The 16,485-nt window shown below is 44.3% G+C and overlaps 1 protein-coding gene across 1 annotated transcript in view; it reads right to left on the reverse strand.

Moving 5' to 3' along the window:
* Positions 1 to 2,883: 2,883 nt before the first annotated feature.
* cdkal1 (CDK5 regulatory subunit associated protein 1-like 1) overlaps positions 2,884 to 16,485 on the reverse strand; it is a 366,940-nt gene continuing 353,338 nt past the window's right edge. Inside the window, exon 15 of the mRNA XM_079503511.1 lies at positions 2,884 to 5,187. Within this exon, the coding sequence (XP_079359637.1) occupies positions 5,017 to 5,187 (171 nt within the window). The 3' untranslated portion in view covers positions 2,884 to 5,016. The remainder of the gene's footprint in view (positions 5,188 to 16,485) is intronic.

Consider the following 16,485-nt stretch of genomic DNA (forward strand, 5'->3'; position numbering starts at 1 on the left):
TACAGTCGGCATCGACCAGCTCCACTGACAGCTCATGCATGATGCTGGGAGATGGCTGTCTCTTTGCTCCCGCGGTTGTCCACGACCAGTTTGTTGATCTCGCTTGACAACGTCGGATAATTTATCAAAATGTGCGTAGTAGGGCATTAATTTATGAAAACACATACAAGTTGATATTTGGAGATACAATGTTTCTGCCCGACAGCAACGATATGCACTCAACATTCAGTATGGATGTACACTTTGGTAACACAAACCTAGGAGAATTCATGGTGCCATACTGCGATACTGTTAGTAAAGGATACTGTACACAGAGGGAAGTTCTCAAATCTTTCTGTCAAAGCTCACTTATAAAAGGGATCATGGAACCGAATATAAACACAGGCCGCGATTTAAAACATTTTGTGTATAACGACCGTCATTGACCTGAACCTGGTATTTTTTTCTTTTCTGACAAGGCCATTTCACATTTATTATATCTACTGTATGTAATTTGAAGGGAAAAAAACATATTGGTATACAGATAGAATAGTAAATGGCAGTAGGGTCAGAAAAATGCATTGGAATCGATAGGGAGCCAGAGTGTGGTAGGAATTTTTCATCACCAAAATAACCTTGTCTACAGTATTGAGTAGGCAGGTGAGTGATTAGAACAACATTAATTGGTCTATTATAAATTAACGACCTTCACATTCTACTGGCACTGCGTCAATGTCAGGAAATGATGGAGAGAATAGAAAATACCAGGAATTCATGCCATTTCCACCTCTTTTGTATTTGCTACAAGCTACATGATTCCCTCCCGTGCTCACATGTGTTGGCTTCAATTAATACAATCATTCAGTGGCTGCTGCCAATTGGAGCAACATTCTGAGATCAAATGTCTTTGGGGATATTTTAAACACACATGCACACTATTTACTGATGCAAAGCACTGTCAATCACAGCTGTTGAAACCAGTCTGCCCTGGAGCTATTTAGGCAATAATGTTTGTAAATGGAATGATACACAACAGTATGTTGAGTTGTGATAGGTTAACTATGCACATCACACACCGAGGGTTTGACTTGACATCTCAACCTCCGCCTGTAAATTATCTCCATTCAGTGGTTATCACACAAACTTCTCTGTGTTCTTACGCAAGTCGAACCACTTGCAACGAAAAGCACTTTAATGAATGGAATAGAATGAAATGACATGTGCGACGCCAAAGGCTAGCGCTTTAATGTCCGATGCGTCTTCACATTCATCTCGCGGCCCAAGTAGCTCCGTTTCACATCAAAAGGCACGTCGCCGCCGCTCACATGACAAATTGACAACAGCTGCAACTGAGAGACAAATTCAGAAACTCTCGCTTGCTTTTATTAGCAACACAGCCCCCCCGAATGATGCACAGTGAATAATGATCTGGCTTCTATAGCGGCCCGTCTCAATATTTCATAATAAGTGATGATCTCCAAAACATAAAGGGTGTCGTCGTATCCATATTTCATGGGCGAACAATGCAGTGTAACTGACATACATGAAGAGGAAATGTGCTTACAAAGCATCAAAAGAACTGTCACAAAGTATGGGGGGAGAAATCATACGGAGCGCTGTACGCCGGGTGTAACAAGCCACACGGCTACACGCACCATTTGATCACATAATACAAAGTGAGTGCGCATGTACGTATGTTTGTGACACGCATCATTTGCCCGGATAATATAAAAGCTCTGGTGGTGCATGTGTATGCACGAGTGTGCTTGATGTACATTACTTTGTGTAATGCAAAGTTGCTGTTTATAGGACTAGTCTGTAGCCTTATACTGTATATTATGTGCACCTGTGTGTGTGTGTGTGTGTGTCATGCGTCAGTTGCTTGAATAGGTAGGCCCAAGTTATATGCTTGCCATGTGTGTTTGTGTGTGGTTTATGCATGACATGCATGATTTACTTAGTTACAATGGCCTACACGTGTCTGTGTGTGTGTGTGTGTGTGTGAGAGAGAGAGAGAGAGAGAGAGAGAGAGAGAGAGAGAGCGTGTGTGTGTGAGTGAGTCAGTGAGTGAGTGAGTGTGTGAGTGAGGGGGGGGCTCTCTAACTTACAGGTGGTGATGTACGCAGTCACTCCTCTGGGTAGCGTCGGCGGCAGAACAGAGCGACATCCATACCATCAACACATCCACACATCCTGGCCTGCTAATTTAAAGGACCACTTCACCACTTTTCAACATCTCTTCATATAATTGGTCCTCACTAATGTTCATGATAAAACACCACCATTTTTTCCTACTCAGTCTGTGTCTCATAGGAGGGCTTTGGGCAGTTCAGACACCCGTCCACCAGTGACATCATCATTAGGCATATATTTTTTTTAAAACAAGATTTGTTTTAAAATATATTTAGATTTGTATTATCGTGAGAACGATGGCTTCAACTTTTGCATAGCAACTTTTCAGGAAAAGAAAGCCTGCCGTTTCTATTAGCTTGGATTCACCATCGATGATGTCACTGGTGGACGGGTTTCTGAACTGCCCACAGCCTTCCTATGAGACACAGACTGAGTAGGAAAAAAATTGTAGTATTTTATCATGAACATTAGTTAGGACCATTATAGGAAGAGAAGTTGAAAAGTGGTGAAGTGGTCCTTTAAGCATGGGGGGGACAACACACTGACACACACACACACACACACACACACACACACACACACACACACACACAGGGAGAGAAACGCAAACATGCAGACTCACACGAACGCGACAGAGACACGTGTGGCAGCGCAATGCGACACATAAATTGGGGCATGTATTATTAAGTGTCTGTGAAGATGAGCTTTCAGTGCACATGTTGGGAGCACTGCTGACGGAAGGGAAAGAAAGACGCAGGGCGACACGTTCACTGCACTTCAACAACTTTTATCCAGACAGATGGAGAGAGCCGTATGTATGATGACATACACAAAACATGAACACGGGAAGAGAACCGGAAGAAAAGGGAGACATCCTTACGAAATTATCCCCATATGAATCCTAATAAAGATTAAAAAAAAAAAAAAAACTTACAGAGAAAAAAATAGGAGAGGCAGGTAGACAGAGGAAAAGAAGAGATTGTATATAGGTTGTGGAAAATCGGTCAATCAACGCTTCGATCAACCAACCGATCAATCTGTCAATCTATCCACATTGCAGACGAGTCATCCTGGAGTAATTACTGTACATTCATCCCTTATTAAACTGATGGCGAGGACAATGCTGATGAAACTATAATATGGAAACAATAACGAATCAAATTAAGGCAATACATACACCTGAGTTATCAAAAGACCAGGTGCATACTGTAAAGATGATCACATCACAGACAAAAAAAAGCAGTGGTGGGTTTTGCATTTTGCCACCTTCATATCACACCGAAAGCAAGTCAACATACATGTCATAACAACACAAATATGATCATCATCATCAATGGAAGAGGAGAAAAGCATGGCCAACTATCTGGATCACTCAGTTGTTGAGGTTGTTCTGGGATGTCCTGTGTCAATCAATTTCACTCTGACCTTGACCAGACCAAAAAAAAGCTTCTTAAGATCACTTTTATTTAAATAAATACATTGAACAGAAGGTTTACAAACTAAAATACCATTCTGAGAGTTTTACACAATTCACTTTTGAATTGTGTTCCACGGTACGCAAGTCGTACTCACATTTTATGTTACACATTTTGTCGTGTGTGTGTGTGTGTGTGTGTGTGCGTATACACAGCACATCCACATCTCAATCAGAGGATGGCAAAAAAATATATTTTGTCTTTACTGTCTGAAAACTCACATTACCTGTCAAAACAGTATTCAGCTGTCAAAATCAGCATATGAAGAGTTTCACAATTCTCTCTCACTGTAGTGGTATATATTCATCATCAAAATGTTCTTTGGTAAGTTTAATCAACAAGTCTACTATAAATAGCAGGGTGGTGTGGGCTTTCAGACAGAGTTTGAAATGTTTTGAGTAGCAGAGATGCGTTTGATTTTCCTTGGCAGATATCTATACAGTCACCATCCTGTTATCTACATTGACGTCGACTCATTTGCCAGGTCTCATCACTGCTGAAGGCTACACGTCTACAGCACGTCCAAAATATCCTCGCCGTCGGGCGGAAACCATGTATGTCCAAAACGGTTCCTTTTATAGCATTATAATTTGTTTTTACTAGAATAGTGAAGATAGCCGATCTACAAGCTCACAACGCCTCGCAACGCGGGGCGTTGTGTGCTTGTAGATCTGCTATTTTCACTACTTTTGTGAACGATTCTGAAGCAGGCCATTCATTTGCAACAAAGCGTAAAAAGTTGAAACATGGACATAGGATGTTTCTGCCCGACAGCAGAGACATGCTTCTGCGTCCTCATAACCAATGGGATGAAGGAGTAAAAACTCTCATATCATTTTTTCATCTCCTCCAAAGCAGCATGAAGACTAATTATACACACACACACAAAAAAAAACATTTACAAAATTCCTATTGAATAAGCTCTGTGCGTTAGAAAGCCGTCCACGAATCTTTGACATCACAGGAACCAACACTGGAGTAAAACCATCTATCCTTTTTAAGAAAAGGAGAAAAAAAAGTAACTAATTGGAAAAATAAAATCTCCCTGCCCATTTGTTTTACTCCAACATATAACTCTTGCGACACACCTCAAGGTGTGGCTGAGCAGCATATCGTTGCTGTCGAATGGAAACCTTGTATGTCCAAAACCATTCTTTTTAATAATTATACAAAAAAATAATAAGTTTTAAATTAGCTGATGTAGAGCTGCTATTTTCACAAATGTTGTGCACCACTCTTGTATGCTGAAGTATGCTGAAGTATGCTAAAAAGTTGATAAATGGAGATACAAGGTTTCAGCCCCGACCGCAACAAAGTCATTTAGTGGGCAGTGGTCCTGTTCTTCACCGTGCTCCACCTCGTTTAGCTTCCAGTGATGTCACTGCCCTCGGGTATGGTCAGGAAGACACTCGCTGTGTTGAATGTTTCTTCAGTACAGTTTCTCCACAATGAAGGCCAACACGGCTGCTGCCACCGCAAGCCCCACCCCCAGCATCTTTAGCTGCTCCCTGTCCAGGCTGTAGGAGCCAATCAGCAAGCCGGACGAAGAGGGCAAGGAGGCGGGCCCATGGACCCCATTGGCCAGGGAAGCCGCCTGTTCCTGTGGGGTAGACAGATAAGAGAGTTCAGTTGAGATGAGTGTCGAATAGGTTCGAGTGTGTTAATCCTCGGCACACACCAGGGATTAAATTAAATGCCATTATATGTCAACACTGACTATAAAAAGAAGGATCCAAAGCTACTATTAAGCACAGGACTGGAACCATGTTTGTTTTTCATCTTTATTTTTTCATAAATAATTTTTGACCCACCGGGAGGATATATATATATATATACATTATTATTTATTAAGAAGTTAATGATGGCTGTGTGCCCAATTTTTTGAACATTTCTAGGTTTATCTTCTGTCTGAACTGGGGCAGTTAAATGATAAGTGGGGCATGACTTTACAGTAGGCAATTATGAAGGCTAGCATGCGCGCGCGCGCGCGCACACACACACACACACACACACACACACACACACACACACACACACACACACACACACACACACACACACACACACACACACACACACACACACACACACACACACACACACACACACACACACACACACACACACACACACACACACACACACAGGGGATTCAAAGTCAGAGGTGTGCGTCTAAAGCCTGAATTATACTTAGTTGTGAGCTTGCAGATCTGCTATTTCCGGTGTGCGGCATCGGCGAGGGAGGAAGTATAATAGAGCTTTAACTCGTGTCCGTAACCCATAATCAGGGCCTCATCTTCAGGGCAAATCAATTGGCCATGGTCACATATCAAACTGTAAGGTTAGCCATTAGACTGGGCAGTGAGCCAAGGAATCAAGTGCCTGTAATCAGCAGGTCCGGTTACGTCCTAATGTGTCAGACCATTAAAAAGACATCTGCCAGTGAAGGCCTCTGACAGTGATAGATGGACGGCCTTGCAGGCCGAGGATGGAAGGGAAAATAAGTGAAACGAAGGAAATGAGAAGAAATTATATACGGGGAACATGAGGTGAGGAACACCGCGTTCTGCTCGCAAATTTCTCCTGGATAAATAGAGCACACACTCTCCCTACTGTATGTATCATCCCGTGAAGTCATGAACTCATCAGCCTGGGATGTCTTCGTAAAACGATCTTTTGACGATGAGCCACACACCAGCCATTAGAGACCGTTGGCTCTAATCGTTATTGCATTTGGAAGTACATCCACTAGTGTCCCTGGATATTAGCCTCCGTAGACAGTTCAGCCAGGGCCATCGCTTGAGGGTGATTCATACCACCGCTTCTCAAGCTGTGGTCCGGGGCACACTTGGTGGGCCCCCACAATAATAACATTCATATTTAGAATGTGATTGTATTTTTTTGTTTATACCGATAAATTGTTAAATGGTCAGATGGGTGAACCAGACCTCAAACACTTGTTCAAGTGAGCCCTGATCCCAAAAAGGTTGAAGTGCAGTGACTTTTGCATTTTTTCCAGTTTTGCATGTGTTTATGAGGTGACAGTACTTCATTAGACCCCATGGTGTGGTTGTGATGTGCAATGATGTCTTCCATTTGTATTTAGGGTTTCTTCCTGGAGGCTGAAACCTTGACACTAAAACGTCATGTGCCAATGAAAAAAACAGTGATATGGTGACATCACAATATCATCCCCTAACCCCCAACAGCTGTGGGTGCGGCTTCAGTTCAGGTGGATCATATAGGTAGAAAACAGCAGCTAAAATCATCGGTAACACAGAACTACCCAGTCTCCACAACATCTACACCACTCGTTGTATGAAAAAAGCCCACAACATCATCAAAACACCAGCCATCCCGCAAATACCCTGTTCAAACAACTCCCTTCCAAAAAACGCTACCAGAGCATCAAATCTCGCACCACCCGTCTCAGTAACAGTTTCTTCCCCCAGGCAGTCAGGGTGCTGAACAGCTGACCTTGGACTGTATTGCACTGTATTGTCACCCACTTGCACTTTTTTTTGTGTTTTTGTCTTTTTCTTTGCACTATAGATGTTTGTCTATGTCCTGTGTATGTAAGACTGAGAATGCTCTGAGCAAAATAATTTTCATTGTATTTATACTCTGTATCTATAGATACATATGACAAATAAACCTGAACCTGAACCTGATCACCACCCACTAGGCAAACCAGGCATACTTAATAAAAACGACATCTTAACAAATACTGTACCCTTTTTTGAAAAGAAAATCTTCCTCCTTATATAATAATAATACCTGATGATCATGTTTTGGGTGGAAAAAAATCACGGCAATCATCTTTAACCGTTTCCGCGCCATTGCCGACGATTAAAGTCAATTGAAGCCTAATTTTGATACTGACGCTTAACGCCATTGGCGGCGGCCTACGGCAATTGCGCTTTTATGGCGCGTTCGATTGCTCGAGCCATAATGCTACTCACGTTAGCCGGTTAGCTAGCTGTGTTGTTAGCACAGCACTGGATCGACCATCTTAAATCGTCGTCGCCATAATAATCCATTCTATCCATTTCTTTCAATCGCCTGTATCTCCTATTCCTTGTCCCAGATGGCATTTTGGTCAAAACAGTCAGATATGATGATCTGGAGCTCTGCAGAGCTCCGGTCTGGCTTCAGATGGTAAACAAGGCCTGTCCGCTCCATGTAGTTTCCTAGGTTAAGACATACTGCTCATGGACCGGAAATGGCGGCTTTTCAAAATAAGAGCTAAAATTTAAAAAATGCTGGCGTGAATTAGATCCTAATTTTTCAATAAATGATAGCGGCCTAAGTGTAAAGAACCACTGATATACACTACTGAAAACAGACAATCTACAAGCTTGTACTGTAGGCCGGCTGTTTTTGGTGCATGCACGCCGTGCAACCCGAGAATAAATCAGGCATCAACAGAGAGACAGGGACTGGAAGGAAGTTCCATGGCATTACCACTTCCTCAGCCTCCACTAACTCATTATCATACACTTTGATATCACCTGTCTTGTACTTTCTCGTCGTGTCTTAGAAAAAGGGGGCTACATTTCCCCTCCGAGTGACAACACGTTGACCAGCAATTGATTGTCAGACTGTCAGCACCAGGGGCTATTAATTTGAGCATTAAGCAAATTGGATGAGAGAGACGGAGACGGCGCTGCGTTGTCCGCCAGTGGCTGCAGGTAGAACCCACATCGATCTGTGTGACCTTGCTGTGCGTCACATACCTGATGTTCCAGACAGCAGCCACTGTAATGTAGATTACGCCTCGGCAATATTGAACAATTGATCACCGGCTTTCCTTTAATCAAGTCCAGAGGGGCTGATGGGATGTCATTCTTTTCATATTTAGCGTAATTCAACTTAATCTCTCTCGTCTTGCATGCTGCATAGTAAAACACTCAGTATTGTTGACACAAATGGACCCTTATGGGTCTACTGGAGTCCATTTTACACTTCCAGAATGAAATGAACACTAAGGATTTTGTTGTGTTGTCTCCAGTCCTGGAGACATCTGTTCACTAAATTATTATTTCAGTGTGTGTGTGTGTGTGTGTGTGTGTGTGTGTGTGTGTGTGTGTGTGTGTGTGTGTTACACCATCCTCCAGAGTCTTCCCTTCTCATTTTCCCTGCTCACCCTGGAGACGACCCCTCCCACTGTGCCCTGAGCGCTGTGTGCGAGTGCGTGCGTGTGCGCGTGCACATTATACTCTCTCGTTGCTGTCAGGTGAAAACCTCCGATATTGAAAACCGTAACTTTTCAGAAAATGGAACAGAATTTTTCAGAAATAGTGAAAATAGCCGATCAACAAGCTCACAATGTGCTGCATGGCATACTCTTGTATGATGAAGTATGGCATTAAATGACAACAGAAACAACAGAAATGTGGAGATAAAAGGTTTCTGCCGGACTGTGCATGTCTCATTGTGCTGCCCTTTACCTTTTCAAAATGTCTGCACAAGAACAGAGAACCCAGATAAAGTTGTCAGAGGGCGCACGTGCACGAGGTTAAAACGAAACCCACAATGAGAGACTTTGTCTATTAATCCACTTCGTACGTGCACACGCACGCAGTCAGAGAGCAAGTTTGACTTGCACGCCTACGCGTGTTTGCGCGTGTGTGCGTGTGTGTGTGTGTGTGTGTATGTGTGTGTGTGCCATATGTCTGTGCTCTTTGTAACCCATCCGCTACTCCCACTCTCCACCTTTCTGATGGCTGTGAACACTGCCTCATGCCACCCACTCCCGTCCTCACCATTGTCCATGAATGCTTTCCTCTGTTACCAGACACAATGGAGGGAAGGATACGATAACCAACACCGCCTGTGTGACACATCCTTAGTCACCGAGAGAGAGAGGCTCGCGGACAACGACGGGCAGATACCATAACAATTTCTGGTTAGCGAGCTCCCGTTAGCGCCGCGCAGGCGTTTGACTCGCTCACCGTGAAGATGATACTCTGTGTATCTCGAGAGCAAAGAAGGCATTCGAGGGACAATAAGAAAGTGATGCTCTCCGATAGGCTTCACAGTAAGAGGGTAGGTTTAACCACCCCCCCCTTATGTCATAGTTCTGAAACATATGGCTATATGATCTAGCCCTCATCTTATGATCTCCTGTGTAATGATCCCATTCAAATGAACACATGAGCTGTTTATAATGACTTCCAAGTACGCCCGTCCGCAACCTCGACGCCCGCTAATCCCAAACTGACAGGATAATGCCCGCAGTACTTCAGCGGGGCTCTTCAAAAGTGCTACGGTGTGTCAATCTTTTAGAGTGGCCCACGTAAAACTTCTAAATAATGGAGAGACAGACATGGAGAGGGGGTAAAAGGGGGAAGACAATAGAGCACCGAAGTCTGACGTAATTTACACATCCTACCTGGGCCATGTTTTTCCCCCCTCATTATAAATTCCCATAGACTTTTCTTATATCGCGCCAAATAAGAACTGTTCCAAAAATAAACAAATTGAGTGGTTTGACTCATATGGATCTGAAGAATCAACTGACTGTGAGAAATCGCGAATGTGACTGCCGCTAAAATAGTTAAATCTTTGCTAGACACAGACTGTATCAAATATGACTGACTATCGTAAACGATACAGAGCCACCTCTCCGATATTGCAGAGACAGTTTGATTATTTTTGAACCACAATGCACGATTTTAAGAAACCCAATGTTATTCTCCATAGAGAAAATACTTCCTGGAACCTGGGGATGAGCGAGCCACGTCAGGACTTCTCTGCTCTATGATCCACAGGAACAAAAGTATAGCATCCACCCTGTAAATATCACTGCGGACACAGAGGCAGAGAGAAGTGGATTCATCGAGATTTCTTTCTTTGTTGTACGATAATGTTGCACGCTGAAAATAGCAGACCTACAAGCTCACAACAGATGCGACGGAGCGTAAATGAGGCATTTCTCTCAGTTTTTCTTTTTCATGTGCGTTTCATGTCTGTATGCAGGTATATTGGAACAGCAGGGACTCTGAAGGAAGACTGAATAATACAATCTACAAGCTATTACTACTACTGAGAGCTGAGGGGGGCCAGAAGATGATAGGGTGGGTAGGAAGGAGAGCAGGAGAGGAGATGATAGGGTGGGTAGGAAGGAGAGCAGGAGAGGAGATGCCATGAGAGTTGAAAGCAAAGGCAGGAGATAGGTGGATTATAACAATAATTCACCACCTGCTATAGCTTGCATGCTGCGTGTGTGTGTGTGTGTGTGTGTGTGTGTGTGTGTGTGTGTGTGTGTGTGTGTGCCTGCGTGCGTGCGTGCGTGCGCAAGAATGTGGGGTAATCCTCAGTAAAATCATCTAGCATGAGACCGCAGGCATACACTGTCTGTCTGCCAACCCATACACAGCCAATTCCTAAGTGTTCATTGAACTCAGAGTGTAAAGATGGGCCCAAATGTCGGTCCAACTTTAAACTTTTGGAATTCAACGAGCACTGCTGATTTTGTCAATTACAAAAGGTCTCAGCCTCAAATAATGCCTTCTCTTTCTCCTACATGCGCTCTCTCTCGCGCGCTCTCTCTCTCTCTCTCTCTCTCTCTCTCTCTCTCTCTCTCTCTCTCTCTCTCTCTCTCTCTCTCTCTCTCTCTCTCTCTCTCTCTCTCTCTCTCTCTCTCTCTCTCTCTCTCTCTCTCTCTCTCTCTCTCTCTCTCTCTCTCTCTCTCTCTCTCTCTCTCTCTCTCTCTCTCTCTCTCACACACACACACACACACTTTGACGCCAACATCCCTCCACCACACACAACCACGTAGAGAGTATACATGCACACTCAAGGGCACCCCCCCACACTTACATTGAAAGGCAGTCAATACAATGCACTGTGGTTACAGTTCTCACATGATCCCATAACAGCTGTCACCGTCACTCTAGACAGACACACTGGAATATGTGTGTGTGTGTGTGTGTGCGCGCGTGCAGGCTTTATGACAAAGCCATGGAGAGATACTGTAACAGGCACCTCAGTGAGAGGCTGGTTCACAAAGCAATATAGTGATGATGATAACAAGCTGTGATAGTACTGGACATAGGCAGGCAGGCAGCCAGGCGACCGACACACACACACACACACACACACACACACACACACACACACACACACACACACACACACACACACACACACACACACACACACACACACACACACACACACACTCTCTAAATTACACAATAGGGAGAGCAGAGATCCAGGAGAAACGTGGACATAAGAGGGAGAGAGAGATAGAGAGAGAGAGAGATAGAGAGAGAGAGAGAGAGAGAGAGAGAGAGAGACAGACAGACAGACAGACAGACAGACAGACAGACAGACAGACAGACAGACAGACAGACAGACAGACAGACAGACAGACAGAGACAGACAGACAGACAGACAGAGACAGACAGACAGACAGGCAGACAGACAGACAGACAGACAGACAGACAGACAGACAGACAGACAGACAGACAGACAGACAGAGGATGACAGAGAGAGCAAAAGGGATTTTTTCAATCTTTTTCTCCAGCGTACAGGGCAGTATAGAGGTCAAAGTCATAGCAGACAGAGAATTGCCTGGCTAATAGAGGAATGATGGAGTCTCTAGTTAAAAAGAATTGACTTTCTGCGGGGGTGGCTGACCAGGACGGGCTGAGGGAGACGAGGTCTCTCAATTCAACTCACTTTTCAATTTAAAGACTTCTATTGGCACGGAGAGACAAATATGTACAGGCACATGCACGGTCCACACGGATACATTTCAAAGTGAAATGTCACAATGACGATAGGTCCATTTTGTATCCCATGTACTCAATTTTAGGACTTCACTGTGTAGTCAATGTCAGACCGGGGTCATTTTGCATTAACACAATCAGCGCCGGGATTCCTTCAAAATAGAAGCTCTGTGGTGCCGGGAAGACACATGGCCGCTTTACTCTGTAAAGCCCCCCCCCTTCTGATCCGGAAAAAAACAGATGTTTTTTTGCTTGCTTACCTCGCTAAGAATCCGATAATAATCGCTGATGATCCCTCGCGTTCATATTTTTGAACGACAGGCAGGTGAGAAGTCAGAAATGAAGAGCTTAGTATATCCATCAGATCAAAACCACGGAGAGCGCTAGCCCTAGATTAGGAGATACGAGGCATTCTTTCTGCAGCGGTAAACCAAGGACTGTCTAAAGAGGATGAGACGCGAAGACCGTACGGGCGACGCCATGTTGCTTATGGTGCTCCATGGAAGGAAATAAACATGCGCAATGGGCTATATGCAGCCAACACTTCCGTGTTCAGCTTCCTTGGTCTCAACTGCGCATGTTTCTTTCCTTCCATGGAGCACCATAAGCAACATGGCGTCGCCCGTGCGGTCTTCGCGTCTCGTCCTCTTTAGACAGTCCTTGCGGTAAACTAGGAAGTGACCGGGACCGCGGATGAACGAAGAGCGAAGTGTATGGTGGCCTTGAGTCCAACTCAAAAAAGAAAAAAGAAAAAAAATCAGAATATTCTTCTGTCGTTTGATATCATTGAAGATGTGCTAGGACGTGTACACGTCAAAGCAACCCGTCGGTTGGATTGCTTATGACGTGTGGGTACGTCGGATGGACGAAACCTGTTAACACCATGGAAGCCCGGGGCGGAGTTCTCCGTCAAGTTCAAGGTCATGGTCAAGTGCCCAAGCCGGAGATTGATAAATAGGACGGAGATTAATGATATCAAAACCGATCGCATCGCTCTAGAGCCTTGGAGCGCTTGTTGCCCATTCCGATGACGTGTCAAAAAGTGACACGTCATCGAAAATGTTCCCTGCCTGTTTAGCGGACGAAAACGAAAACCTTAAAACGATCATAACTCCCGATCTAAATCATCCCGTCTAATTCTAAAAAAGATCCTGTGTTTGACGGCCTTCCGCGGTCCAGTCGCTAGTCGCGATAGATTTATTCTTGTCTCCCGTTGTTGTCGATCGACTCTAGAGTGGTGTGGCTATTGTTAGCTGCTACACAGACATGCACAGCAACTGCCGGTGCGCCAGTAAAAGTGGTCCGTGCACTATAAATGATGGGCACATGGATGAAATGGATTAAATAGTTCCGGGCTACTAAGGTGTTAATGTACTGTTGACTTAGCTATAAATGTATCGTGTGCTTGTTGTCCTTTCCACTGATATAAGTTTTAAGTCATCGCAAAAAAAAGGGTTCTGGGAAATTGAGGCCCAATGCATTACAATGGCGGCAGCGTGCGCGCGCTCCTCCTCCGCTCTGTTGTCGCCACGTTGGAATATTTTTCAACACTACGACAAGTGATTACACCGTTTAAAAGTGTATTTTCATGACAAGCAACGATCAAGTCAAAGGTTAGTGAAAACTAGGCAGGGTGATCTGGAACACGATTGTTTAATCACGGCATTAAAAAGTACAGTACTCAAGTACATTTACTCAGATACTGTCCACCTCTGCAAGAAAGAAAACGAGCCACGTCCACATGCTACAGACAAACCAGCTCCTCTGTGAGCACATGGCCCACACTGTCACACCTCATGTCATGTAACATACACACATACTGTACATCACAGCCTGTGCCTCGACTGTATGTGCACAAGCCATGTGCATGCAATCCTGCCCGCCCCCACACACCACACACACACACCACACACACACACAGCAGGCACAAGGTGTACAACAAAACAACCAGGCCTTCATGTGTCACATTACAAATGCGCATGCATGCAAGCACACACACGCACACTAATACACCCTATATTATAACATATGTATATGCACCTGATATCTATATATATAACAACTTGACACACGCGGACACATACACACACACACACACACACACACACACACACACACACACACACACACACACACACACACACACACACACACACACACACACACACACACACACACACACACACACACACACACACACACACACACACACACACACACACACACACACACACACACTACATCATCCACTCCTACACACGGTGTCCTTAATACCATGTCACATGCAGTAAACTAGGTCCATGGGAAAAGGACTGCTTCAATGGTTTACAGTTACAAGTAACCAAAGACAATACGTACAGTACATGGAGGTGTGTACAGCATGTCTAACTTTACATGTAGCTTTGGTGTAAGGAAATGACACTACCACTAATAACATCACGTTGGCGATGGAAGGCTCCCTCTCCTCTCAGATAGAGGTTCACACACACAGGTCGCACCGCACGCACCACACCGCACGCACGCACGCACGCACGCACGCACGCACGCACCACACCGCACGCACGCACGCACGCGCGGTCGAAAAATGATGATGATATCTTTAACCCTTGAGAGAGTAAAATGAAACCAAATGGACCCCATTTTACACTCTCAAGAGTAAAATAATTGTTAAACAATACAATACAATCTGTTACAAGTAGAAGTCCTGAATTCTCAATTTACTTGAATAAAAGTACAACCGTATTGGTATCAACATGTAATTGAAGTAGGCTACCAAAAGTAGAAAGTAGTCATTATGCAGAATGTCCCGTTTCAGGTTTTCAAATGTGAAGTTTCAAAATCCTTTGAAAATAGCAGATCTACAGTACAAGAATGTGTCGCATCACGACACATTGTGATACTCAAGTAAAGTACAAATACCTACAAATACTTAAGTACATGCAGTACTTAAGTAAATGTACTTAGTAAATAGTTACTTTCCACCACAAACACAAACACATTATCAATACATTTCAACTCATAGAGAATATTTAGCCTGGGACAAGAAAGAAAGAGAACAAACTAGAAAAAGTGCCCTTCTGGGCACAGGTCTCCACCAGGAGGATAGGAGTGTGTGTGATGTTTGGCAAAATGTTTAGGAGTAATATAATCATGTTTTGTGTGTGTGTGTGTGTGTGTGTGTGTGTGTGAGACACAGCTTGGCCTGTTGTAGCGCCACCATGAGGCTGATTTGAAAACTGTCAAGTGGCATTTTTTCCTCAGCCTAGTGGGAATATGCATGCACAGTTTCACCGAAATCGGACGCTGCGTTGAGTAGTTGTGGCGATTTGTACAAAACGGGTACCAAGCGGGCTACTCCTGAAAAGTTTAGAAGCCAATCGTAGGCAATGAAGGTGGATTACATGACTATGGAGAGCATGTGTACCGATTTGCGTGCAATTTGGATAACATCTGAAGGAGTAATATTAGAAAATGTTTTTTACATATGTCGGCCTCCTGGTGGCGCTATAAAGAGCAGATGTGAAAAATTCCAGGCAAAGGTTTTTCCTTGGCCTCTAGGGAGTTGGCATACAAAGTTATCCACAGATCCGTGCAGTTAGAGGTAAAAACACTTTTCGGCCAGTTATAGCGCCACCATGAGGCTGAGTTGAAAATGTTCACGTGGCATTTCTTCCTCGGCCGAGTGGGAATGTGCGTGCGCAATTTCACGGAAATCACACGATGTGTTCATGATTTGCAGCATTTTGTTTGAAACTGAACACTTCTGCGAACTTTGGAAGCCAATCTTAGCCAATCAGGATGGAGTCTGGGAAATCTGAAAGACCCGTTTGGTTGAATGGCTCTAGAGAGACTGTGTACCAATTTGCGTGATGTTTGGACAAAATCTGTAGGTGTACTGTCCAAAAACTTGTTTTGCACAAAGCGGCCTCCTGGTGGCGCTATAACAGGCCGTTCTGGAAATTTTGGGGCAGAGGTTCATCGTTGGCATCCAGGGAGTGTGTGTGCAAAATGTGGCATCGACCGGGTTAACAGTGGCGGAGATTAGCTGTTCACAGACGGACACACGGACGGACACACGGACGGACACACGGACGGACGGACGGACGGACGGACGGACGGAGTGCAAAACATACTCTCTCCCCATGCCTTCGGCCTGGTGG

This window comes from Electrona antarctica, assembly GCF_951216825.1.
Source record: "Electrona antarctica genome assembly, chromosome: 6".
NCBI classification, from domain to species: Eukaryota; Metazoa; Chordata; class Actinopteri; order Myctophiformes; family Myctophidae; genus Electrona; species Electrona antarctica.